The sequence below is a fragment of the Trifolium pratense genome, linkage group LG6 (assembly GCF_020283565.1).
Source record: "Trifolium pratense cultivar HEN17-A07 linkage group LG6, ARS_RC_1.1, whole genome shotgun sequence".
Lineage (NCBI taxonomy): Eukaryota > Viridiplantae > Streptophyta > Magnoliopsida > Fabales > Fabaceae > Trifolium > Trifolium pratense.
The window spans coordinates 22,041,344-22,067,582 of NC_060064.1; the positions used below are offsets into that span (position 1 = coordinate 22,041,344).

Genomic DNA, 26,239 nt, shown 5'->3' on the forward strand with positions numbered 1-26,239 from the left:
GAAACATGAATGTAGTGCATTTTTAGTACAAACTTTATTTCAAATGCCTAAATAAGTTATGGGTCTTGCTAAGAATGTCCCTGGAGTACTCTTTAAACATTCCATCTAAAGAAATAATTGATTGAAAAAGTGAAATATTTTAATTCCCAATGTGTTGACTTCACATATAAGTTACTATTTAAGATGCTTAAAGAGTGCTCCGGGAGCATTTTCTATAAGTTATTCATTCCAATTTTACTAGTGTCAATAAGGGTTTATTGGAGAAGAAGGCTTCTAGATTATCTTCCACAAGTTGAGTTGCAGCCATGTATGTTTCAGTAGTAAATGCAGCATTGTGAGGTGACAAAACCACATTGTCCATTGCTAAAAATTGTTGAGGAACATTAGGCTCATTCTCAAACACATCCAAACCAGCACCACCAATATGTCCTTCCATCAAACAATTCACCAACTCCACCTCATCAATTAGGGACCCTCTTCCTACATTGACTATAACACCTTTGTTTCCCAATGCCAACATCACTTCCTTGTTCACAATGTGCCTTGTTTGTTCATTTTGTGGACAACATAGAACTAATGCATCACTAGTAGATGCAAGTTCAATCATGTTTGAATAAAAAGGGTATGTAACGAAGGGATTTTTCTTCCTTGAGAGATACAAAATAATGCATCCAAATCCCTCTAACCTTTTTGCTACTTCCCTGCCAATGCTTCCTAATCCAACAATTCCAACTCGCTTTCCATGTAGCTGAAACCACAATATCATGAAAAAAATAAATTTTGTTTTCAATTTTGGTATCTTAAGTACCTTAATGATAAAATAAGTCGATGTTTTCTCTCTAGGTTTCCCATGTATTTTTTATACCTCCAAATATTTTAATTTTGCCCTTGTTAAAAACTTCGGTTCGCAAAAACCGAAGTTTTTTCTAGTTCAAATTCAGAAAAAATTCGGTTAACAGAAATCGAATTTTTCCAAAAACTATTTTATTTATTTTTGTTTATTTTGTATTTTTTAGAGTAAAAGTTTGGAATTAGAAGAAAAGAGTATTACGGGTAAGATATTGAGGGAATTCATATTACTGTTGAGCTGACTAAAGTCAACTGTCGGTTATTGGATAGGGTGTCACGTGGAGCACCGATGTTTAACTGTTTAAGTGTGTATTATTAAGGCTAAGATTATTATTATTATGTATGCCAAGAAAGGAAAAGGCAAACACAATAAGTCATGGAGTACCAAACACTTTTGCTAGTGATTACCTTCCTAAGTGCAAGCATTCTCATCTTCATTCTTAGAAAATTAAACCAAACCCAAAATCCTACAAAGCTTCCACCAGGGCCATACCCACTTCCCATTTTAGGAAACATTTTAGAACTTGGCAAAAACCCACACAAGACACTCACAAAACTCTCTAAAATCTATGGACCAATCATGACACTTAAACTAGGAACCATAACAACCATAGTAATCTCATCACCACAACTAACCAAACAAGTCTTACATGAAAATTGCCAAATCTTTTCTAATAGAACTGTCCCACATGCAATTTGTGCGGTAGATCATAACAAATTTTCAGTTGGGTGGGTTCCAACTTTAGCTTTGTGGAAGAAACTAAGAAAAATTTGTGCTACCAAAGTATTTTCTACAAAAATGTTAGACTCAACAAAAATCCTTCGCCAACAAAAATTGCATGAATTATTGGACTATGTGAATGAAAAATGTAAGAAATGTGAAGTTTTTGATATTGGTGAGGTTGTTTTTACAACTGTCCTTAATTCAATTTCAAAAACTTTGTTCTCTATGGATTTGGCTCATTCCACACCTGATGAAAAGTCTCAAGAGTTTAAAAACATTATTTGGGGTTACATGGTTGAAGCTGGTAGGCCTAATGTTTCAGATTTCTTTCCAATTCTTCGTCCATTAGATCCACAAAGGGTAAAAGCAAGGATGGCCAATCATATGAAAAAGGTGTATAAGATTTTTGATGGAATTATTGAAGAAAGAATTTGTTCAAGAGATTCCAAAGCTGATTATGAGGTGTGCAATGATGTGTTAGATTCACTTCTTAATAACAACAATCTTGGAGAACCCACTTCTAAATTGAGCCACAATGAAATGGTGCATCTATTTCTGGTTAGTATGAATATCATAAATCATAATCTACGACCTTTCAACTTTTTGGATAATTTTTAACACACTATTTTTAGAGTTCGTTTGATGATGAGATAACCTAAGCTTTATTACTCCCATAAATGTTACATCTGTCTGTGGCTATTAAAGATATTATTGAAGAGACTGAAATTTGATTATCGGATTCCTCACACTTAAAATGTGTGAGTTTAATAACTAGACTATAAAATTCAATAAAAAAAAATTAAAGTAGCGAAATATCCCCCGAACATAACTCAATTGATGTTATTGCATTTTATATAAGATCGAGATTCAAACACCGGATCTCCTACTTATTTACCTCGAAAGATAAATTTCTACAATTATTAGCCTAATTTTTTTTTTTATTTTACACAAAGGAAAAACAAAAAAAACAAAAAAAACAGAGATAATTCAAATCCGTGATATATGATGATTGATTATATGTTTCAAACACGTCAAAAAAAAAATATTATATGTTTCCAAGTGCACTACACCCGTCCATTTAGTTGGTGGGATGTCCATGTCATGACTGATTTAATATATAATGTGATTGATTATATATTTTGAACATTATTTTAATTTATTTTTTTGACAAAACATTATTTTAATATTTTGATGGTGGGATGTCCATGTCATGACTGATTTAATATCCGATATTTTGGTTTTATCCACTTTAAATATTTAATTTATCGATTTTCATACAATAAAACTTGCATATTTAAATATTTAACTTAATTGGTAGGAACATAGCACTATATACATAGGAATCAGGATTCAAAATTCAGACACTCCACTTATTCACCTTTAAGGTGAAATTTTTAGCCACTAAGTTACTTGACAAAAAAAATTTATTTATTTACTTTTAAATTAATATTTTGTTGTGTTAATCAGTCAGTTTTTAGGGGAAGGTACTTTGATAATCTTAAAATTGGTCGGAAGATAAGTAAAATTTAACATAATATTGTTTTAATCTTAAAGTCGAATTCATTAAAGGATTCATTTTTATAGGGATTAAATATGTTTTTACAAAAATGTTTTTATAGGACTAAAAACAATATTACGGAGTGACTAAAATTCAATATTACCATGATTTAATTAAAATTTAATGGAGTTAAATTTGAAAACTCATAATTTTATATGTGGGCTAAACCATCTTTAACACTTAATTATTCAAGTTTTTCAACTTTTTATGTTTTTGACAATAACGTTTTTCAACTTTTTATGTTAATGGCAAGGTTTTCTAATACCTTAGGTTATATTTAATGGGTCATGCTAATCAGTGCCCCTGGAGCACTAGTTAACGAAACCAAAAGAAATATTTGAATTAAAAATAATATTTTTTACATTTTTTAGGAGTTAACTGTACAAATTCCAATATCAAATTACTATATTTATATCTTTAACCAGTGATCCGGGGCATTGTTTAGCATTTTCCGTATTAAATTGACATAACATATTTAATTGAGTAGGATTTATTTGTTGCTGGGGTTGACACTACATCAAGCACCATTGAATGGATTATGGCGGAGCTACTACGTTACCCGAAAACATTAACAAAAGCAAGAAAAGAATTATGTAAAGCAATCGGCAAAGATGAAATAATTGAAGAATCACATATTTCTAAGTTGCCTTTCTTACAAGCAGTGGTGAAGGAAACATTGAGATTGCACCCAGCTGCTCCATTTTTGCTACCACACAAATGTGATGAAAATATGAACATATTAGGCTTCAATGTGCCAAAAAATGCACAATTATTTGTCAATGTGTGGGCAATGGGAAGAGATCCAACCATTTGGGAAAATCCAACTATGTTCATGCCTGAAAGATTTTTGGAGTGTGATATTAATTATAAGGGTAATAATTTTGAGCTTATACCCTTTGGGGTTGGCAAGAGAATTTGTCCAGGATTGCCCTTAGCTCATAGGACTATGCATTTGGTTGTAGCATCCCTTCTACGCAACTTTGAATGAACACTTGCTGATGGGCTAAACCCAGAAGATATGAATATGGATGAGCAATTTGGGATAACCCTAAAGAGGGCCCAATCTCTTCGAGTTCAAGCTACTTCATCGGCATAGGGGGATATGTTTGGAGGGAAAATGTGATTAAATTAAGATTTGTGTAACCTTAATGGTTCTAAATTGAAGTTGTGGTCGTGGACTCGCGATTGCAATTACATTTCAAATACTTATTTTGTGATAAAATGAAAACAAATGCAGATTGCAATTTATTTATTTTTTTACGTAATTTGCAATTTATTGTTGCAGTGTCGTTGTTGAGACCTTTAAAATTGTTATATTGTTGCATACTACAATTTGAAATTGGTCTCAATTTTTTCTTAATATATTATAAATGTGAACAGGTTAATGTTTTATCTTATTTATTTGTAATATATTTATTATTTATCAATTTTTTCACACGGGTCTTTTTTTGAACAAAACACACACGAGTCTTTATCTTTATAAATGTACAAGATTCGAACTTCGGCTCCATTTTTATACATAGATTTCCTCAACTTCTTTTATGTTATTAGATTAAGTGGTTCATATATATTGTTATGCGTATATTTATTCAACAAATGAAAATTATTAAATTTAGTAGTAATCAATTTTATTATATCATATCATATTATTATAATAAGTAGATAAGTAGATTGGCGAGGGAGTTGTTGTTTATTTTGAAAGAAAGAAAAAACAACAAACCTTAGAGTTAGAACGATATTGCGGGAAGTCAAACTGCATGGTTGTTCTAACAAATCTATCAGCTGCTGAAATTTTGCTTAACACTCCAATGAGTAAAGCCACAGCCATGTCGGCAACATCTTCTGAGTACAATTTTCCTATATTGGCAACTTGTATACCTCGACATTTGCAAACACTTAGGTCAATGTGATCAATTCCAGTGCTGGTGGTGACAATAAGCTTCAAACAAGGGAGAAGTTGAAGAATAATAGCATTAATTGGTGGAGATGCGCAGCATATAAGGGCTTTAAACATTGATGGATCATATTTGTTTTCAACCATGAACTTGTCTAGTGGTAGTGAGTTAGCATTCCATGGTTTTGATAAATTGTACTTTTGAGGTTGTTTGGGTTTGAGGACTCCTATGTTTATTGGAGGACCAACCACAAGAACAATTGGAACATTGTTTTTGGTTTGTTTATTGTTTTGACAATCATTCACCTTCTCCATTGATCGTTTATTTGTGTTGGAAAAAAGTAGAGCCTATAACCTCGATATATAGAGGAGTGCCAGCAACAGACATGTTGAGTATGCCTTGAAATCTCGGTTACAAGAAGTCGGAGTTTTTTTTCAAGTTTTGGAGCTGCAGACTTATGGGCGCAGGGTGAGCCTATGAGTAGGAACTCACTGCCTGTTGTGCTAGGAGCAGTCCCATAAAAACTAGCGGAAATCAAACCTTAGACCTTGAGAGAAGTATATTTCAATGACTCAAGCCAACACCACTAAACCAATTCAAGTAGGCAAAAAAAAATATATATTACATGACGGAAAACCAAAACTTGCTCAAATGGCCGGGAAGAAGTGCTATTAACCCTATTGATTTTGATGTATTTGGTTGCTTTTGAATACAATTGACTTTGCCTACAAAATTGATTAAAAGGTCAAGCTAGGATTTAGTCTATGTTTATGTTTAATTACAGAATGAATCCTTTCAAATTGTCTCTTTTGCCCTTGAATTGAATTGTATCAATAACAAACACTCATCAATTCCTTTCACGGCTTCACTTCACCTACTTGAGAGCTTCATTACTCCATCAATAATTCTTATTTTCCATTTCAGTGTTGGGAAGTTACAGATTGCACATTTGCAGATCCTTTCACACCTACTTGTGTCAGTGTGTGTTAATTATTATTCGGTATAGTTCAGATTTGCTTTATGTTCTTGTTATTGTTACTGGTTTCATGATCAGTGATATCACTTTACTGATTTTCTATTGCTGTCTATATTTGTTCAATCATCTGCCTTCTTTTTGTTCAGATTATATATATGGACATATTAAAAATCATGTTGGTTATTTACGCACCTAAAAACCATTTTGACATAAAAAAATCCTAACAATATCTTTGGTACAAATTATTTCGATATCTAAATAAAAATTACTTTACATTTAACTTATTTTTAACTAAAATTAACTAACATCATCCCAGAACTAAGACACACTTTAAGCCGGTTTGAAACCAACCACCTTCACATCCTTCATACTGCATGTGTTTAAAGTTTTAAGTAACCAATTCAATTAAAATCAATTAGTATTACTGGAGAACTCAAGATACACTTAGAACCAGTTTAGAAGCACTTTCACATCTCTTATACATGCATTTAGAGTTTCAATGATCAATTCAATCAAAATCAATGAATATCACCACAGAACTAAAGAAACACTTAGAACCGGTTTGAAACCACTTTCACATTCCTTATACGTGGGTTTAGAGTCTTAGAACATTACTTTTTTGGGTTACCATCATATTGGTATGAAATTTCCACCACCTTTAACAATGACTAATCTCCGTCGAAAAACCTGTGTGGCACACAAGTTAACTTTGAAGGTTGAATTCCTACCTCTGTCAAAATCAATTCTCAACTATGTATGTTAATGTGACATTTAGATACACAAAGGATAAAATTTGTATACCATACTCAAATTTAATACTGGCCATTATATTGATTTATAATTTAAAAGTTTAATGGTAATGGTAATGATCTTTGAAGGCTAACTAGTTGTGAGAAGCGTAGGATTTTTTGTTGAGATATGCTATTTGAACATCATCACATTCTGGAACAAAAAATTGGCATCTCCCTCTCTCCACTCTTTTTCCATCACCAACTGCCAGTCCTCCACCGCCACTTTACCGCGCTCATCCTCCCGTTTTGAATGGCTGTGTGAATGATATCTACACCGAGTTCCTCTTATAACACAACTTCCAAATAACCTGATCCGAAGAGTTTTCTATTTCTTTTTACAATAGTTTGCCTAGCATCATCTTTTTGTTTTGAATCACTTCCACTTCCAATAAATAAGATTAATTTTTACAAGTTGTTAAGTTTTATTGCACATCCAAGTTAACAATACTTTACAGATAATAAAAGACGTGGTTAAACTAAAACTAAATTGAAATTCCTGCTATTAGTGTTCAATCTATTTCCGATGAAAACAAAAACTCGTATTATGATTCAAGAGAACAAGCAACATAAGTAACTAACCTATATCTACTGCAAAATCCCAAAAACTAAATGATTCATGTCATATCATTACTCTCTTGAAGTGGCCAGGCAGAAAAATTACCGCGGCTTTGCACCACCACCACTTTCCTCAAAATTACCGACAGGAGTAGTTGAACCGCTGGCACTCCTTCTGGTTGTAGTTTGCCCTGCGATTGTCCTGCCCATGAACTTTCCTGCTCTGCTCAGTCCACTGCCAACCGCACCAAGCCCACTGCCAACAGCGCCGAATCCACTGCCAACAAATCCAGTTCCAGCACCAATTCCACTTCCTACAAGTCCTGCTCCAGCACCAACTCCACTTCCTACAAGTCCAGCACCAGCAGTAACACCAGAACCAACTAGTCCAGCACCAGCAGTAACACCAGAACCAACTAGTCCAACACCAGACTCAACTACTGCTGTTGCTCCGTCTAGCGCGTCCATTGTACTTCCTATAACTCCTTCCTCTTTCAGTTTCTTCCTTTCCTCTAGTATCAATTTCTCTGCTTCTAGTGCAGCCTTCTGTTCTTCCTTGTTAAATTCATGATAGAAGTACTGAAATTCCAATCAGATTATAACACTTTCAATCAACTGAGACAGCATGTAGTAAATGAATACAGAATAGCAAGAGGGAAATACAAAGGAAGAAATAAATGTTACTCTTCCTTAGAAATTTTGTAATGATGTCATCACCTACACAAACAAACAAATGCAAACATCTCTATATCATAAAAGAAATAGAATGTTTCATTACTGTAGTTTTGGATGTATAAAGCCACACATTTCAAGAACTTGTGACGTAATTAGGCTTTTATGCACTCAAAATCATAAAGTAATAGAGTCCCAAATTTCTTTTGAGAAATGGAGAGGATCTCTACTTAACAAATGCATGTCTATTTATTACCTTTATTCTCAAGGTTCCTCGATCCTTTTTATCTTTCACTTTCAGTGTATCAAGCGATGACAGAAGCCTCACTTCCATTTCCTTTTCAGTTTCTGCTTTCAAGTCAATAAGTGGCAATTTTGCTATTCCCAGTCGTTTATCTTGCCCAATGTCTTCATCAAAAACCTATTTGCAGAGCCATGAAAATCTTGTATTCTTATTTTATTAAATCAATCATGGCATAGAAACAGTTTAACGAGAACTGTGCATTTATGTGGAGAAAAATAAACCAAAATATTAACATGCGTAACTTATAGAAACAAATCAATGAAAGGTTAAGGGCAGAAGATAAGTGTATATTTGGTTTGAGAAAAAACCCATTGATTGTTATTCATAATAGTATAGTTTTGGGAAATAAAATTGTATCCGCTTTTATTTTTACAAAAACTTATAAGAGAAAAACTCAATAACGTGATAATAACTGAATGATAATTTTGAAAAATTTACATTACTTGTCAAATAAAAAATTTGAACAGATTATATGTAGAGTATTTTCATGTTAATATACTAAATATATCCGGAAAAATGAATTCCTAACACAAATGTCTTATTTCTTCCATAAGTGAAGAGGATATAATCTACTTTCCTTGAGCTAGTGAAAGCAAATTGTCAGTAACAACGCAGAATAAAGTAGCACAAGAGTAAAAAAGTATTAGTTGGATTCAATAACATTCGTTAGCAAATTCTCAAACCTCGAGAATGAGTGACTGCGTCTCCTTGTCTTCTGCAATCAAGTCAAATTCCTCATTCCAAACTGGATTCAAGTTGTTATCAATAACCTTTGTTTTAACTTTAAACAATGGTCGAATATGCACAACTACATAAGGATCAGACTTCCCAATCATTTCCATATTCTTTAGATCATTTGCTTTTATTACAGTCACGTGAAGTCTTCCCTGGGGTTTAAGCTCCAGTTCACTGCAAAAGACAAGGGTGTTTAAGCAATTTAAAATGTTTGAGCATTAACATTGAAATTGTTTTCCCTTCTTTCAAAATAACGAAGGAGACAAAAACAATGAAAGGAAAGAAATTTTTCTTGAGTAATACATCCACACAAATACCACCAAGATATGTTTTAAGCTGCATTCGGGAAGAAAACAGAACAAAATAAGATTCATATTACCTGGTATCAACAGGAATACCACCAAGTGGAACAACAATCCTATGAGGCCATTGGAGCATATCGGTAACAATTGAGGTCACGGTATCCTATGAAATGGTGGGTAAAATTAGAGTGCATTATGAGAATTAGTTCAAAATGAGTTAAATGGTAAAAAGGGCAAGCTCACAAATTAGAACTTACATCAATCATATCTGAAATTCCAGGAAGCGCCGTCAAACTCCCACCAACTGCCTTCAGAGTGTAATCAATTCTAGGCTTTGGCTGATTAAATGTTTAATGTAAAAGTCAGTAACTCCAAGACCGATAATTAAAAATCAGTGTCCCAAGTAATGCAGAATTTAATTAGAATATTGATTAAGGCCAAGGAAATGGAACACATAAATTATAAACAATCTTGTCCCAGTCCACTTAATTCAAAATCTAAGAATGGGCATTGTCCTATTAGTGTTGGCCCTAGCATCTTCCTACGATGATAAATCAGTAAACCACTGAAGTGGATAGTAAATGCGGTGAACATAAGTTCGATACGAAGTGATCAATTATCTAACCCTTTCAGTTTTTGCTTAAATAATTGTGCTAGTTCTTAAATCAATTTCATTTTGTGGGAAAACAAAGTAATTAATGCCACACAATCATAAAGTCAATGGGGTCTGTCCACTAATTTTAGATTGATTTCTGGATCCCGCAAAAGGGCTTTCACAAACAAAATTGTAAACACCCCCTCCCCGAATGGTTACCTCAGCAAGTAGGGCAACAACAACAGCAGAAATGCAGGGGATCTCGTCAGTAAGTTGGAATATAACACGGATAATGGTGAAAACCTGGAGATCCTTCAACTGAAGCGAAAAACAATAGCAATCAAAATTTCAAAAATTCCTCAGTGACATGAATTCAATCTAGAAACACAGCTTAGTCTAACCTGAATAGGAATTGACGCAACAAGGGCTTCAACAGCCAAAACAATATTGGGATCACCGCCCCAACGGAAATCAATGTCCATTGTTATTTGACCTTTTTTAAGATTCTGAACACGAATACCTGCATGGATGAACAAATTATGCATGTATTATTTCTTCATATACAAAAGTTGACATTTTTGTTCTGCCTTATTCAACAGTACTGACAGGTGTAACCCATAAGTCAAACAGTTTTAATAACAATCTCATCAATGCTGTCCACATTTTCATATATTTGTAGATTCTAATAAGAAATATTGTTGTTACAAGGCTTATGTTGTATATCACAAACCTGAAGTATTTTTTCATAAAACTACAAACTGCAAATTTTATTGATCTGTTTCATATAATTAATTATTCAAGACATATCAAATCTTGAATCTCACAAAATAGTTTATTTCCAAAATTTTGATTCCAAATGGCAGTCGTTGCTTGATATGTCACATGTAAGTAAAACTTTAGCCATGGACTTAGGATTGTGGCATGCCATGACCTTGGACCTCACTGAACATTTTAATACCAAGAAAAATACAAAATGCATTGTTACTTGTTAGTTAACAAAGATCCTGGCCCCCCTCTTTCAAACAAATTAAAAAGTAGTTTCCATCATAACAGTTGATGGTCAGAAGGTTTTCTAAAAAGAAGACCGAGGTTCCTTCTCATTATGAACTTCAATTGATGATAGGGACTTTTTTAACTCAGGGAAGTTTAGGTTATAATAGTCGTGCATTGGTTCTATTTCGTGTTATATGTTTACATGAACTCCTCTGCAAATTTGAAAACAGAACTCTAAATTTTTCTTATCAAAATATTAAAACAAAGAAAATGAAGAATGAACTTCAGACAACAGACAGTAAACTTTAACATAGTAAGTCAAAGTGCCTCAAAATGAACCAAAACTCTCCAATATCATTGGATATCAATTATAAAACCCACTTCAAGCAACCATGGAAAGAGTGTCAATGAGAAGCCACAAGTATAACCTAATCACATTACATAACAAGGCCACAGGAATAAAAAAATATGGGCTTTCCTCTCCAACCAAATTAAGTTACAGGAGATAAAGGGAGAAGAGAAAAACATCATGCATTATGATATTGTCATGTTTGGCCCCCTTAAAAATGTTTTAAACACGGTTAAAAAGTATAAAACAAAAATGGATACGAAGTTTTGGATAACTTGCATTGGAGAAACTTTTGTTGCATATGAAGCAGCCTAAAAGAACTGTTGTCAAAATAAATGACATGTCAACCTCGTTATCTGAATTTATACACAGCATTAGTACGATCAGCAGGGAAAGGAATAAAACCAACAATAACCGAAGCCTTTTAATTTAACAACCAACACCATAATGTGCAAACAGGAAAAAGAATGAAGAAAGGAATCTCTGTGGATTGGTACCTTCAATTTTTGGAGCTACATTTCCAAGGGACAGCTTACTGAACTTTAACGAAGAAATTCCAGGAGGTCTATACTCTTCTAATAGTGGTTCAACAGATTCTCTTATCACCATAGTTGCTGCCTAAAAAAGCAAATACAAACAAGATCAAGATAATGTCATTTATTTAAGCAACGTATGAACACCCCTCCTGAAGGAAGATTAGGAACGAAAACCAAAGTTTAAAGGTCTCATGGAGCTTGAGCACAAGAGGGTTTATGTCTAAGGAAAGCAAGGTGCATATTGCAAAGAACATAACTAGTTTTTTTAATCATAGATTTTATCAGAATCAAATATTTGTGGTTTTGATTTTTGAGTTTCTAAACTTATCAATTAAGAATCCGGAATTTAGTGTCTACCCATAATCGACTTTCTCTCATTCAAACTGAACAATTGGAGTGTTAGAAACAATGTAATTCATACCATAACAAATAAACAAACTAATTCTAATTATTGCATAAAATATATTAAATAACATACTACAGAAACAAGGGAAACATCAAGAACTAACCTGTAAAATAATAAATCTAATAAGAAATCAATAAACATCACAAAAACTGTTCTATATATTTTTTATTTATTATACAAACAAGTTTACTCACATCTGCCACAAATGGCCACAATTTGGACAGCAGCTTGTTTAGCCATTTCACCTGAAAAGCCCATCAACAAGGGTGATAAATTGGTTTTGCAATCCATTTTTAGCTTAAAAATATAGGAAGGATCATACATGGGGAACATACATAGTATACGAACCAAGAAACAATAAATATAGTTTCTAAATTTAAATTTAGCTGCATCATTCATACTTGATGCATTGCTAATGCCTAATAATATGATAGGATCGTTTGTAAAATCATTTCAGTATAAAGCTAAGTATCACAACAAGAGATGATAATAAAACCTGCTCATATACAGGGAAAGATATCCATTCAGGTAAATTTTCACCACAAATTTTCTTTAATTCATCTCTATTAAGGGATCCAAGGAGTTTAATGTCAACTGCCTGCAGAGAAAAATGAATAATGTTAAGACAAGAATAAATAATACATCCACAAATTAATACACGGCATTTCTTGTTAGTGCTGTAATATTTAACATAATAGGAGTCCTAAAAAGTTTTAATTTTCCGTTTTCCTTTTCATCCCCTTGTTTTTCTTGGCTTCTTCGTGTAAATGGATTCCCTTGTACAATGTCTCAAGTTTGAGTGTAGTGAATGGAAAAACAGAATAGGCATCGGAGAGCTTTTCACCTTAAATGGTCCACCTGAATTGACCGGAATTAATCGAGTCTAATGTGGCTTTCGAATAGCAGCAGTCTAAGACCAAAAATATAACACAATGGGGAATTTGTAGGAAACTAAGAATCCTAAAGAATCCCCCTTTGATTATAACCCTATCCAATTTGGTTCTTTTGAGCTACAAAATGTTTCACAAATTCTCCCAGTAAATCATATTCAAAGTCCATAATATTGCAACCTTATATTATATGATTCTTTTTACACATGCATCACTAATAACTCAAATTGCACACTAATATGTTATTGGTTTTCAAAGCTACTAGTTATTCCATTCCATGAACTACTATATAAACTATGATATATCACTCGCACACTGATCATATCTTAATTCATCAAATTTATCTCGGCGGCATTGTTGATTCCAAGAAAATGAATAACATTGATCAACAAAATCCAAAATTTACCTTTGCAATTCGGTTGGCGCTTCTGTATCTGATCATTCGCTCCAATCCAGCCATCAATCCAATGCCGAACAGCACCCCAAGAAAAATCCCAAAAAACAAACCCATTTTTACAAACACCTTCAATACACAATTGATCAAAACATTATTAAAGTTGATGAAAAAGATCACAAGCATGCAAATCAATACAATGATGAAGCTAGATTAGAAACTTACAATGCGTGTAAGGAAAAGATCACAAAGAATGAAATGAATGCTAATTAGGAAATGGATCGCAAAAGTGTAACCGAAAGAAGAAGAGTATATAATGTGATTCAGGAGTCTGTAACTGAATGTGGTTCGAAACTGTAATATTGTTTTCTTGACTGTTACGTCGATGTGAAGGATTGTTAAAGATTCTTTTGTCTCTTCCGTTCCGACACAAGATTGGAAAGAGAAACGAGAGTGTTCAAATCGATCACCATTAATCAATAATCACCGTTGCCTTTTTTGGTAGAAACACCGTTGCCTTTTTCATTCGGCCTTTTCAGTTCTTTCTCTCTCTTTTTTATCTTTGCAAAGTTTCATATTATTATTAATATTAATTTATTATTACAAGTTTTCCCTTTATTTATTATCCAATCATAGTTCAAATTCAAACACAGGAAGAAGAAAAATGATATTAAGATTTTAGTTTTTTACAAAATAACCAGATTGTCCCAATTTATTTTATTAAAGAAATTAAGTAATGACGATAATTTTTTTGTGAGAGATTAACTTTTAACCAATATTTTACTAATGATTTAATTCGTCACTATACCTCTACATTTTACACGTATTGAAATTGAAAATACTTCTTTATAGAAATCTTAATGTGTCTTCATGTAGCTGAGTCGATCGTAGACCAATTCCACAAGTCAATTTATTGGGTTTTGTCACAGGTCATTTGATGTATCATTTAGGTGAGTCAAACATATCGGGTTTAGGTTTGCTCCGTTTATCATCCTTGATTTATTGTCTATTTAAGAGAGAGATGGATACAAGTGAAGATTAATGAACCCGCTTTTAATGAATCTCACTAATCTTTTTTCTTTTAGATACATAAAGGGGCCTAGACTCAAACATAGAAACTAAACAGAAATAACTCTATGGGTAGCAATCCCCTTTACATCCGCATTTAATAAACTACTTAAAGCAACATGACATTGATCATATACGCAATGTCCCGGATCATGTTCACATCTCATGTTAGCAAAAGCATCTGCACAAGCATTCACTTTTGTATGAATGGCAAACAATAATCTCTCAATCCAAAGCTAAAAGCTTCTGAATTTCTTGTACAAGCCTCCATCCAGAGAAACTACCAAGATTAGAGTTTGTGTTTATCTCTCTTAAATTAACAACAAATGGGGAGTAGTAAATAGAGCAAACCCAAATTCATATATTACATGGACCCACATTCAAGTATTCATAGGAGGAAATGGATTCTCGAATGATTTCAATCGTCCAATTTGTAATATAAATTTTTATTTACTTTCTGAGTTATTAATATATACAGACCAGTCTCAATCATAAGCAGGGTCGGCTTAGAGGCAGGGCAACCAGACCCACAGTTCAGGGCCGCAATATTTTTGTTGCTAAGATATTTAATCACAAAATGTCAATTGGTCTAATGGTACGCGTGCTTCTTAAAACGATTTTAGCATGGTGAGATTGTGTGTTTGATTCTCACTTTTGTACACACTCTACAACAAACAAATAAGAGATCACTGAGACAAATATTTAATTTATAGTACATTTAGAGAATTTTAATATTATATAGGCTAAATTAATTATTTGGTCCCTTAACTGAATTATTTGTTTCATTTTAGTACCTTAACTAATTTTTGTTCCTTTTAAGGTTCCGTTTGACAAAAATAGCGGTTGGCTGATAAGCTAGCTTATAGCTTATAGCTGATGGCTGATAAGCTAATTGAAGTGTTTGGTAAAATTAACGGTTCAACTGATTGATAAACGTAAAATGACATAAAAGGTCATTCTTAATATATAATAAAACCTCTTGTAATTTTTTTATAAAATCTATATCTAATTAATATTTAAGATACTTCAAATTTAGTTATTTAAATTTATGAATTTAATATATCTTTTATATATTATTAAATTAAATTTTATTCTTTGAAATTTTGTTTTAAATTTATTTTCATTTCAATTATTATACTTTATAAAAAAGATTAAACATAACATTTTTTAGGTTTTATAACAAACAAATTGCGTAAAAAAACATTTTTAGGTTTTATAACAAACAAATTTATTTAACATTTTTTAAGTTTTTATAACAAATATAGGTACATACAGGTAATAACAAGCAAATTCCTTATACGGAATAACTTATATATAAAAGGATAAATTAAAAATAATGATACAATAATATAGGGGTACTTACAATGGACCTTCCGTTAGTCATATTGGTCCCTTTTGTTAATTTTAATCCCAAATTTATATGGTGGACCAACATTATAAATGGTTCCATTGTTTAAAAAAAAAAAATTAAAAATGGTTCCATGGACCTCGATAAAAAAAATTAATTTTAGTGAGTTGATCTTTTTATCAAAATTTAAATCATCAGATGTTATAAGTCTGAAATTTAATAGTGAACCACCTACATATAATTTTATTCTAGTTTTCTTCATCTTCTTCCTTTTTTTTCTTCTTCAATATTCATCACCATCTTCATAAGAAAATCCAAAAAATTTCATTCCTTAAATAAAACCCAAAAATTAATAAATCAAATCCTAAAAAATTCAGAAATGTAGGAAATTAACCCAAAAAAATTGTATTAAGCGGTGGAAGACTGAAAGTGATAATAATATTCATAGCACAACACCAACTACAACAACAAAATAGGAGAAAATTTTTACGCACTGCAACAACCATCGATGGTGGCGGTAGTGACGGTGCAACAAAGGGATTAAATAAGTCAATGGTTGGTGCACCATGTATTGGTTTGCCAAAGTGCGCAACAAATCAAATCAAATCGTTCTTGGTGATGTATTGGAAAAAAAGCGGGGTTAATAATAATTTATTGGTTTTAAATTTCCCAAAAATTCTTTATAAAAATTCTAAATTTCTTTTATTTTTGGATTTTAATTTTATAAGTATATTGAGTTTTGTTTAAGGAATGAAGATATTTGGGTTTTGATATTTGATTTTCTGGATTTTCTTATAGATGATGAAGGTTTATGAAGATGGTGATGAAGATTGAAGAAGGAGAGATGGAATAAAACGAAGAAATGTAGAATAAAATTAAGCGTTGGTGGTTCACTATTATATATCATAAACTTAAAAAATCCATTAGCTTAGATTGTGACAAAAAGATCAAACAGTAAAAAAAAAATGATGTTTATGGTGGACTATTAACAATATTGGTACACCATATAGTTAAAAATTAACACAATGTACCAATATAATTAACGAATGCATAGTTAAAGACCTAAAAGGAACAGCAATTAGTTAAGAGACCAAAATAAAACCAATAATTTAGTTAAGTGACAAAATGAGTAATTTAGCCTAATATATATATCAATGTATATTTTTCAAAAACAAATGTATTATTTTAAAATTTGTTTCCTTTCTGCTTTTTTTTTTAATGGAAAAATTTGTTTCCTTTTATGAAATGATGAAGATTTTTTTATATAAATAAATAGAATCACTCTATAACTTATAATAAATAGAATCACTCTATATAGCTTATAAATAAGTTTACCACTTTATTTAAAAGAAAAAGATTTTCTATTTTTGAAAATAAAGAATTACGTAGTTTTTAAAATTAAGTCGCAATTTTTATTAAAAAACACTATTATTTTTTAATGAATATTAACTTGAAGGTGTATTTTATAATTAATTAATCCCTCTGGTACTAATTATAAGAGAAAAAAAAACAAAAAAGAACAATACCAAAGAGCACATAAATTGTTGTAATTTTTACACCTAATTGCCAAATATACCCTTATCATAGAATATTTTTTCTCACGTATAAAAAGTAACAAACCTGACATTACTCCACACGTGTCAACAAAGTGACCCTTTTTCTTGTAATGAAGAATTTTTTTTGCAAAGTTTTGAATAAGAAGAAGCAAGTTCTAAGCTCTCTTGTCTTTTTAACTTCTTTGATCTTTCTAGTTCACTTCCCGATTAGTAGAAATACACTAAAATGAAAATCAAATTTCCCACCAAAATTGTTATACTACTAGATTTCCCACCAAAAACAAATTCACAAATTTTGCATAAGTATATTTAAAGGACATTAATGAAACTTTCAGCTTATTAAGATTAAAACATGAGATATAAACTTGAATGTTGAGTTCACAAACACTAATGTAGAAAAAACAAATGTAATTCATTTTGATTTAAATCATCCTCCATGCCTTGATGAACTTCAGTTTGATTTTAACTACCCCGTAGCCTTGATGATGATCACGCTATAGTCAAAGTTTACCATGTTTTAATGAGGGTGGAGTTAATGGTGAGTGAGCCAAACCAGTCACCAAACTTCTCTCTTCAATGTGAAGTTAATTATGAGTCAAACCAGTCACCAAGCTTATCTCTTCAAGAAGATGTTAACCATATTGATCTTTTGTTAAATGGAGATGAAGATTAGTACTTAGTAGTGAAACTAAGGGCTACTATTTACTTTGATAAAAAAAATTGTGGAATAGAAAAGAACGGTAAGAAACTCATTGATCACAAATTGTGTGTGTTTCCCTTAGGTGTGGTTATTATATATGTGTTAGTAATTGAATTTTGTTTTTTAGCCTCACATCCCGTGTTTTGTCTCGTACATAGTTGATCTTTTTATATGTTGGGTTAGCCTCACATCACAAACCAGACGACAGTGTTTCCCGTAAATATTCTTTGTTTTGGTTGAAAATTTAGTTTCCAAAATAAGAGATAATTTAACAACTTTTAAATATTCTCGTCTCTAGGTAAGGAATGACTAATAAATGGATCCATAGTCATATAATCAGACTCTAAGAATGTTTTGGCTTGGGCAGTGGCGACTCCAGGATTGTTAGGGAGCCTGGGCAAATTTTTGGAGGGAATTTTATCAACCCAAATTTCGAATATAGAAATATTTAAACCCTGTTTTTCAATATTTAATTTTAGAAGGAATTTTTAAACAAGAAATAACAAGCAAAAGTATAGTCATGTTTCCAATATAATTAAGGCTCAACTAAATAAGAGACTACAATGAAAACTGAATCTACATCGACGTATAGAATTATATTAAACTAGTTATTTATACAATCAAAACAGCTTATTTATATAATCACTTAACAATCAAAACAACTTAACAAATTTTAAAATTCAAAACATCAAGTCATCAAACAAAGATTATAGATTGAGAAGGTTTTAGGTTGTTAAAAATTAGAATTAATTGCATATTTGGTCTGTTATGTTTATTTTAGGTTTCAATTTGTTCCCTTATTTTTAAAAAATTTCAAGTTGGTCCTTTTCCTCAAATTTTAGTTTAAATCGTCGACTTTTCTAATGAATTTGCGTACATAGACCACTTAGGAGAGTACTATGTGAATGTTTTAGAAAAATTAACTCAAAATTTAACAAAAAGTTAGAAAAAATTAACTCAAAATTTAATGAAAACGACCAACTTATGTTGAGATCAATAACATAAGAAACCAACTTGAAACTTTTAAAAAATAAGGGACTAAATTAAAATCTAAAATAAACATAAGAGACTAAATATGTCACGTACGGTACCTTTATGAGATGCGTTTCTTTCTTTTATTTTTAATTTTTCTGTTTCTTATTATTATAAAAAAAAAAAAAAAACAAAGGGCAGCCCAGGCATGTGCCGGGCATGCCCGGCGGTAAAATCGCCAATGGGCTTGGGTGAATAATAGAGTTTGTTGTCCCTGGAACATTAGATTTGCTTGTAATAAGCTAAACAATCTGATGTTAATAATCATTCAAGAACGTGGAGTTTGTGCATGTTAACAGAGAAGCAAATGATTTAGCAGATGCCTTGGCAAAAAACGCTCAAGCTGGTGTGATAGCTGGATTCTTTGAGTTTAAGGTCATGATATTCATACTAAGACAAGAATATCTAAAAGTGTTGAACTATATCTTGTTTTGAAATATACTTCTCATTTACCTATTACTTAAGAAAAGATTATCAACCCAATTGTTCAACCGTGTACCGCTTAATTAATAACCAACCTTAGAATTTAAATATCCCAATAACGTCAAAAAAGTTTAGATGTTGCTCGAAACTTCGTAAAGTCGTCCTAGTGTTGCAAATAGTTACATGCATTCTTTCGACAAGAGTGAGCCAAAAACTAATAAGAAACTCACCTGTACTATAACTATTTTGTCCGTACTCAGTTGACAATCTTTGTCCTCAAACTCGGAGAATCCCAAACCCATCACAAATTGTTTAAGGAAGACAGAGGCCGAAAACAGAGCAAACACGAGAGAGAATGAAGACTCATTCATAGGTATAACTAAGAAAAATAATGAGATGACGACTATTGAGACACAAATTGGAAAAGTTAAATATCAAAACATGAATTTGTTTAATACAAGTTTCATCTATCTTTTGGTATATATTTTGCAAACAGAGAAAAAATCATGAAAATTAATCTTATAGGGCATAGAAATAAACATAAAACAAGGGTATAAATGTCATCTCACTCAGTGAGCATCTCTCTCTCTCCCTCACTCACTCACTCCACTCAGTCACCTCTTAACACTCACTCACCTCTTACCGTACTCCTCATTTTTTTTCTTTTCCAACAAATTGAAGATCATATTGTTTTATGCTACTGTTATTGCTGCTGTGATGTTCATCACCATTAAAATTACACAACAAGATTGTTCTCTTCATCACAAGTGTTAATGAGCATTCTGGTATATCCATCTATGCGAGTTTATACATTCTTCCATATTGTATTCGGTAGTTTCAAACACATTTCATGATAACTAAGCTCATCAACATTGGTTTTAATTTTCAAAAAAATTATCTTACTAATATTTTTCTTTTTAACAAGAATTATCTTACTAATATTAATTTAATTTTTTATTTCTTTTGTTAGTGTACTTAACATGTCCTCATGAGACACATTTAAAATAACCTTTACTTAATTAGTTAAATTAAAATAATTAGACGTCGGTCCGTTCGTGCACAAATTTACTAAAAAATTAAGTCATGCTAAACAGTGTCTCTGAGACACTTGTTAAGCATACCAAAAAAGGAAATAAAAAATAAAATTAATATTTAAAAGACAACCTTTGATACTTTTGAGGTATTGAATGCATGCATTTCGAGACAAAATTTATATTTTTAAATGCTTAACCAGTGACCCAGAGACACCATTTAGCATTTTTCAAAAATTAAAATAGGAGAGACATATATATCATCTAATGAATTACAGTTTTAGATATTTTTAGCGTTTATTTCTATTTTTAAAAAGTTATTTCACACATTTAAAAATGTTAAAGAAACCGATTCAAAATAAGCATTTTTTCTTTTTAAAAAAAAAAATGCATATCATGGAAAAAAAAGGCATATTCTTAATCTATAAGATTTCTATTAAAAATAAGATTTAAGATTTATCTATCTAACTCTTTTTTTTTTTTTTTAATTTAATATTAAAACTAAAATAAAGATAATTGAAAATGGGCATATTCTTATTTCTATTTTTTTTTTCAAAAAAAAAAAAAAAAATTGAAATTGAAAATGAGAAATGAAGTTGCTTTGAAGACCAAGCCGGAGTTGACAAACTGAGTACGATATGGGTAAGAATTAAGAAATAGGGCCAAATTGCAGACTTCCGCCAACTACTATCTAAAACGGTATCACCACCAACCTCCTCCTCCTCTCTCTCACCTAATTCTCTTTCACCTTCACCTTCTCTCTCTACACTTTCTCTCTCATTGCCATCAATTCCTCGATCTGAAACCTCACAATCGAACCAGAACAAAACTCCGTGCCAGAATCTTCTAGAAGGTACGCGAAACCCTAAAATCTCTCTATTAATTCTTCGTTTTACGTGTTAACGAAGCAACCACCACGATTTCGTTACGATCTGCGCATTTTCTTGTTCGTACTTCGGAGTCTCCAAACTCCGATTCGATTCGTGTGAGAATGCTCGCGATTATCTTTTGAGATCTGCTGTTTCTCGATCCAGTTCTTGCAATGCCAAGCGATCTAAGTCGTTTTGATTTCTTAGCTTCTCGCTCGAGCGTCGAGCAAGATCCGGTGACTTCTTTTTTTTGACGTTTTCAAGTTTTCAACTAAACAACGACTTTTTTTTCTTTTTTTCTTTCCATTGTTTGATTTGAATTGTCTCTATACATGATTTTACTGTATTCTTGTTGATTTGCTCTGGATATAGTTGAATTGAACTTGAATGTTTAGATTCCGTGTTTGGCACAAATAGTATTTATTAACTTAGTTTAATAATGGAGCAAGTTAATTTGTTCTTAGTGTCAGTATTTTTGAGCTTCAAGTTGTGAAACTTTACTTCTTGTGAATCTGTTCTCAAATCTAAGGCATTGAACTTGTCGAACGAGCTTGCCCAGTATATTAATGAATTTGTTTATAGTTTACTGTAGACTTTCTTTATTGTGAAGATTTCTTCCAGTTGTATAATGATTATGGTGTGTGCGGTCGTACTGAAGCTTGTTTTTTGTTACTTTTGAGTTTTACTACTCCTTGATGAGTTGTCATTGTCAAATGTTTTCGGTTTGCCTCTGGTTTCACTTAACTCACTTTCGGTGGGGTGGGTCTTATCACGCCATATCAACTTTAAGCAGCTTATCATGTTTCTACTCGAAATTAAATCGCCTGCAGTTGAAGTTTTGATGCATTTGGGACATTTGTGACCGTGTGACCGTTCAATCGTGGCAGTTCAGAAAAAAAGTAGATTTTACTTCTAAATTTATACTCCCTCTCCATCCTTAATTATAAGCAAAAGTTACTTTTTAGATTCATCGAATAACTTATGAATCTCATCAATTATTCAATGAATCTAAAAAGTAACTTTTGCTTATAATAATTAAGGATGGAGGGAGTAATTTAAAATACAATCTTAAATCTGAACCGTCCAATCTTGACCGAATGGCCAGCAATGTCTTGAATGCATGGATAGGTGACTGCTGAGAATCATGATCCGTTTCTACTCCAATGGTGCATTTATTAAGAACATAAAATGGGTTCCACATGTTCTTTCGTAAAATTCATTTTTTATTCTTAAACAACTAACGGTCCTTTCACATGACTGCCATATATGTACACTCTTATGGTGAAACTCGACAGGGAACCATTGATGTTAAACAGCAGAATAAGGCACTCCTGTTGGAGATGCTCTTAGTTAACCCAAACTGTTAAATGTTTCACAACTCATCAAGTCCCTCGTATGTAGAAAAAGTTGGGCATTGGAGTGATACCCTTTTTAGGTTCATTTTATGTATACATACTATGGGCTTACATATCAATACTCTTTTTCTATCTTTTTGATTGGTGTCTTCTCATATAGACCACGGCATTCTTGTTTGAAAGATCGACATAACCTATGCTCTTTCAAAAGGCTTGTCGCAAAATTCACTGTTCATTATTATCTATAATTTGATCTTGTGGCGACTGTATCTGATCCCATCTTTCCCCTAGCGTAGCACATGGGTGGGTGCTTTAATTGCACAGATCACTATGGTATCCAAATCTTGAATATTTTGGTTTGTTGATCTCTCTCTCTCTGATTTTACTTTATTACTTGCAGGTGAATTGGGCTTTCATAATTCAAAGGAATATTTGTTAGTTTCTTCAGAAATAGCATAATGGAAGAGGAGGAAGAGCCAAAAGAGATGAAAATATCTGGTAATGAATTAGATTCTCATGGAGTAGTAGATAGTGATATAAAACAGTTTGTTGAGAGTCCTCATCAGGAAAATGTAAATGGTAGCAGTAGTTTTGAGTTAGAACATGTAGATGAGAGGGTACACATGCCAGATCAAGATGTTGACTCTGCAACTACAGTCATGGGCGAGGACCAGTTTGAGCAAGTATGTTTGAACGATCAAGACAAGAATAACGAGTCTGTGCATTCAGACCAATCACCAGGTTCTGATAAAATACATCACCCGAATGATGGATATGCAGAGGATTCTCGATACTCATCTGGGTCATACTCAATGGAGTATGATTCTTCCGTGGTTGCTGACCCACACCTTGATAATCTTTCTCATAGCCCTGGGTCAGAGGGGAATTTCAGCCATGTAAACAAGCAGTTTGCTCCATCAATTAGTTTTGATTCTACTGGATATTCTTCTCCTGTTAAATCTCCACCAAAGGCCAAGCAAAAACATGCAAAGCCAAATGTATCTCCAGAATTACTGCATCTTGTTGATTCTGCTATTATGGGGAAACCTGAAGGCATGGATAAGCTAAAGAATATTGCTAGCGGCGTAGAAATTTTTGATAGTGGGGAAGAAATGGAGAGTGTACCTATCTTAATTGTAGATTCACTTCTTGCAACAATGGGAGGTGTTGAAAGTTTTGAGGAGGATGAGGATAATAATCCTCCTAGTGTAATGCTGAACTCCCGGGCTGCCATTGTGTCAGGTGAGCTTATTCCCTGGCTTCCTTACATAGGTGATACTGATGATGTCATGTCCCCAAGGACAAGGATGGTCAGGGGACTACTTGTCATAATAAGGGCTTGCACTAGAAATAGAGCAATGTGCTCATCGGCTGGTCTGTTGGGAGTATTGTTGAGAACAGCTGAAAAGATTTTTACTGTGGATGTTGGCTTAAATGGACAAATGAGGTGGGATGGAACACCTCTGTGCCACTGTATACAATACTTAGCAGGTCATTCTCTTAGTGTTAGTGATCTTTATAGATGGTTTCAAGTCATTACTAAAACACTTACCACAATTTGGGCTCCACGATTAACACTAGCATTGGAGAAAGCAATAAGTGGAAAGGAGTCAAAAGGACCTGCTTGCACTTTTGAGTTTGATGGTGAAAGTTCTGGTTTGCTTGGTCCAGGTGAGAGTCGTTGGCCGTTTGTCAATGGATATGCTTTTGCAACATGGATCTACATTGAATCATTTGCAGACACATTGAATACAGCTACAGTTGCTGCTGCCATTGCTGCAGCTGCATCGGCTAAGTCAGGTAAATCATCAGCCATGTCAGCTGCTGCTGCAGCTAGTGCACTTGCTGGTGAAGGTACAGTGCACATGCCACGGCTATTCAGTTTTTTATCCGGTGATAATCAGGGTATAGAGGCTTATTTTCATGCCCAATTTTTGGTTGTTGAAACTGCTAGTGGAAAGGGAAAAAAGTCATCTTTGCATTTTACCTATGCCTTCAAACCACAATGCTGGTACTTCATTGGTCTTGAGCATATAGGCAAGCACGGAATTCTTGGGAATGCAGAAAGTGAAGTCAGGTTATATGTAGATGGGTCTTTATATGAAAGTCGTCCTTTTGAGTTCCCTCGAATATCCAAACCTCTGGCATTTTGCTGCATAGGAACTAACCCTCCTCCTACTATGGCCGGTTTGCAACGCCGTCGTCGTCAATGTCCTTTGTTTGCTGAGATGGGCCCTGTGTACATCTTCAAGGAACCAATTGGTGCAGAAAGAATGGCAGGCCTGGCTTCTAGAGGGGGGGATATATTGCCTTCTTTTGGTAATGCAGCTGGGCTACCATGGCTAGCAACAAATGCCTATGTACAGAGCAAGGCAGAGGAGAGTGTGCTTCTAGATGCAGAAATTGGAGGTTGCATTCATCTACTCTATCATCCTAGTTTGCTGAATGGGCGCTTCTGTCCAGATGCTTCACCTTCTGGTGCTTCAGGTTAGAAAATTTTAATCAATTTTTTCTTTGTTTTGTGCTTCAGGATATTTATACACTGCATGAATGCATATGGATTTTTTGTGCAGAAAGATACCTGATAAATAATCTCGGAAAGGTTAGCTTTTAGGTTTATTGTTTATGTGATTGAAAAAAAATGTTTCACTATATTTTGGGTTTGAATTCATAAGCACCACAATGAATGTTGATTCTCTAGTACTGATTTTTTTTTAGTTGCATGTTTATTAGTAGTATGGTTTCTAGTGTAGCTCATTGTCTTCTTTGGTTCTTCATCTCCTATTTGAAATTGAAAGTTTGTTTCCATTTATTTTACGTAAACAGACATGACTGTGTAAATTTGGGGGGATCACAAACCACTTAGGGACTTGCATTAAGCTCATTTGTCTATGCATAGATAGCGGCAAACTGGTTTACATAAAGTATTACAATAAATAAATATTAGTTAATTTAAACCAAGGGGTATGTAAATAAAATTATATAATTCATTAAGGAATAGACTTATCTTTGGCTGGCCTGTCATTAAGCTGTCTTGAGAAGATATCATATCTAGTTGTTATTTAATTGTATTCTGTTTCTCCCATTCTTTCTCGGTTTTAAGTTTTACAGATACACATATTGTTTGCTAAGCCCGTGGCTTATATGTATGCAACCCTCCTTTGTTGTTTCTTTACTTCTCCATATCTTCTCAATAGACCATTTCCTGTGTACAATGTTAGCTATTTCCAGTGTTTAATATGGCACAACCAACCATTTGCGGGATCAACAGTTACATGTATTTCCTATTTTACTGTCAGCAATACAAAAGTTCTTTGTATGCACCAAGGCATG

General features: G+C 32.8%; 4 protein-coding genes across 5 annotated transcripts in view; 2 read left to right on the plus strand and 2 right to left on the minus strand.

Annotated features, from left to right (window-relative positions):
• Positions 1–126: 126 nt before the first annotated feature.
• Positions 127–5,464, minus strand: LOC123892782 (glyoxylate/hydroxypyruvate reductase HPR3-like). Its single transcript, XM_045942649.1, has 2 exons — positions 4,852–5,464; positions 127–748 (listed from the first exon to the last, which is right to left on the minus strand). Exons 1-2 carry the CDS (start codon positions 5,338–5,340, stop codon positions 224–226), a joined length of 1,014 nt encoding a protein of 337 aa, XP_045798605.1. The 5' UTR covers positions 5,341–5,464; the 3' UTR covers positions 127–223.
• LOC123892778 (cytochrome P450 76T24-like) lies at positions 1,183–4,523 on the plus strand. Its single transcript, XM_045942644.1, has 2 exons — positions 1,183–2,131; positions 3,619–4,523. The coding sequence occupies exons 1-2, from the start codon at positions 1,226–1,228 to the stop codon at positions 4,117–4,119; spliced, it is 1,407 nt and encodes a 468-aa protein (XP_045798600.1). The 5' UTR covers positions 1,183–1,225; the 3' UTR covers positions 4,120–4,523.
• Positions 5,465–7,153: 1,689 nt separating the features above from the next.
• Positions 7,154–14,109, minus strand: LOC123892772 (calcium-dependent lipid-binding protein-like). 2 transcript variants are annotated; one of them, XM_045942636.1, is made up of 12 exons: positions 13,750–14,109; positions 13,537–13,653; positions 12,737–12,838; positions 12,435–12,485; positions 11,796–11,916; positions 10,358–10,476; positions 10,176–10,274; positions 9,619–9,699; positions 9,439–9,524; positions 9,008–9,233; positions 8,277–8,441; positions 7,154–7,927 (listed from the first exon to the last, which is right to left on the minus strand). In XM_045942636.1, exons 2-12 carry the CDS (start codon positions 13,639–13,641, stop codon positions 7,451–7,453), a joined length of 1,632 nt encoding a protein of 543 aa, XP_045798592.1. In that variant the 5' UTR covers positions 13,642–13,653; positions 13,750–14,109; the 3' UTR covers positions 7,154–7,450. The 2 variants fall into 2 exon arrangements, with proteins under 2 accessions (XP_045798592.1, XP_045798593.1); XM_045942637.1 differs by lacking the exon at positions 12,435–12,485 and having other exon boundaries at positions 7,383–7,927; positions 13,750–14,050.
• A 7,152-nt stretch (positions 14,110–21,261) lies between these two features.
• Positions 21,262–26,239, plus strand: part of LOC123892768 (BEACH domain-containing protein C2-like) — a 32,844-nt gene continuing 27,866 nt past the window's right edge. The window contains exons 1-2 of the mRNA XM_045942630.1: positions 21,262–21,535; positions 23,307–25,393. Of these exons, the coding sequence (XP_045798586.1) occupies positions 23,365–25,393 (2,029 nt within the window). The 5' untranslated portion in view covers positions 21,262–21,535; positions 23,307–23,364. The remainder of the gene's footprint in view (positions 21,536–23,306; positions 25,394–26,239) is intronic.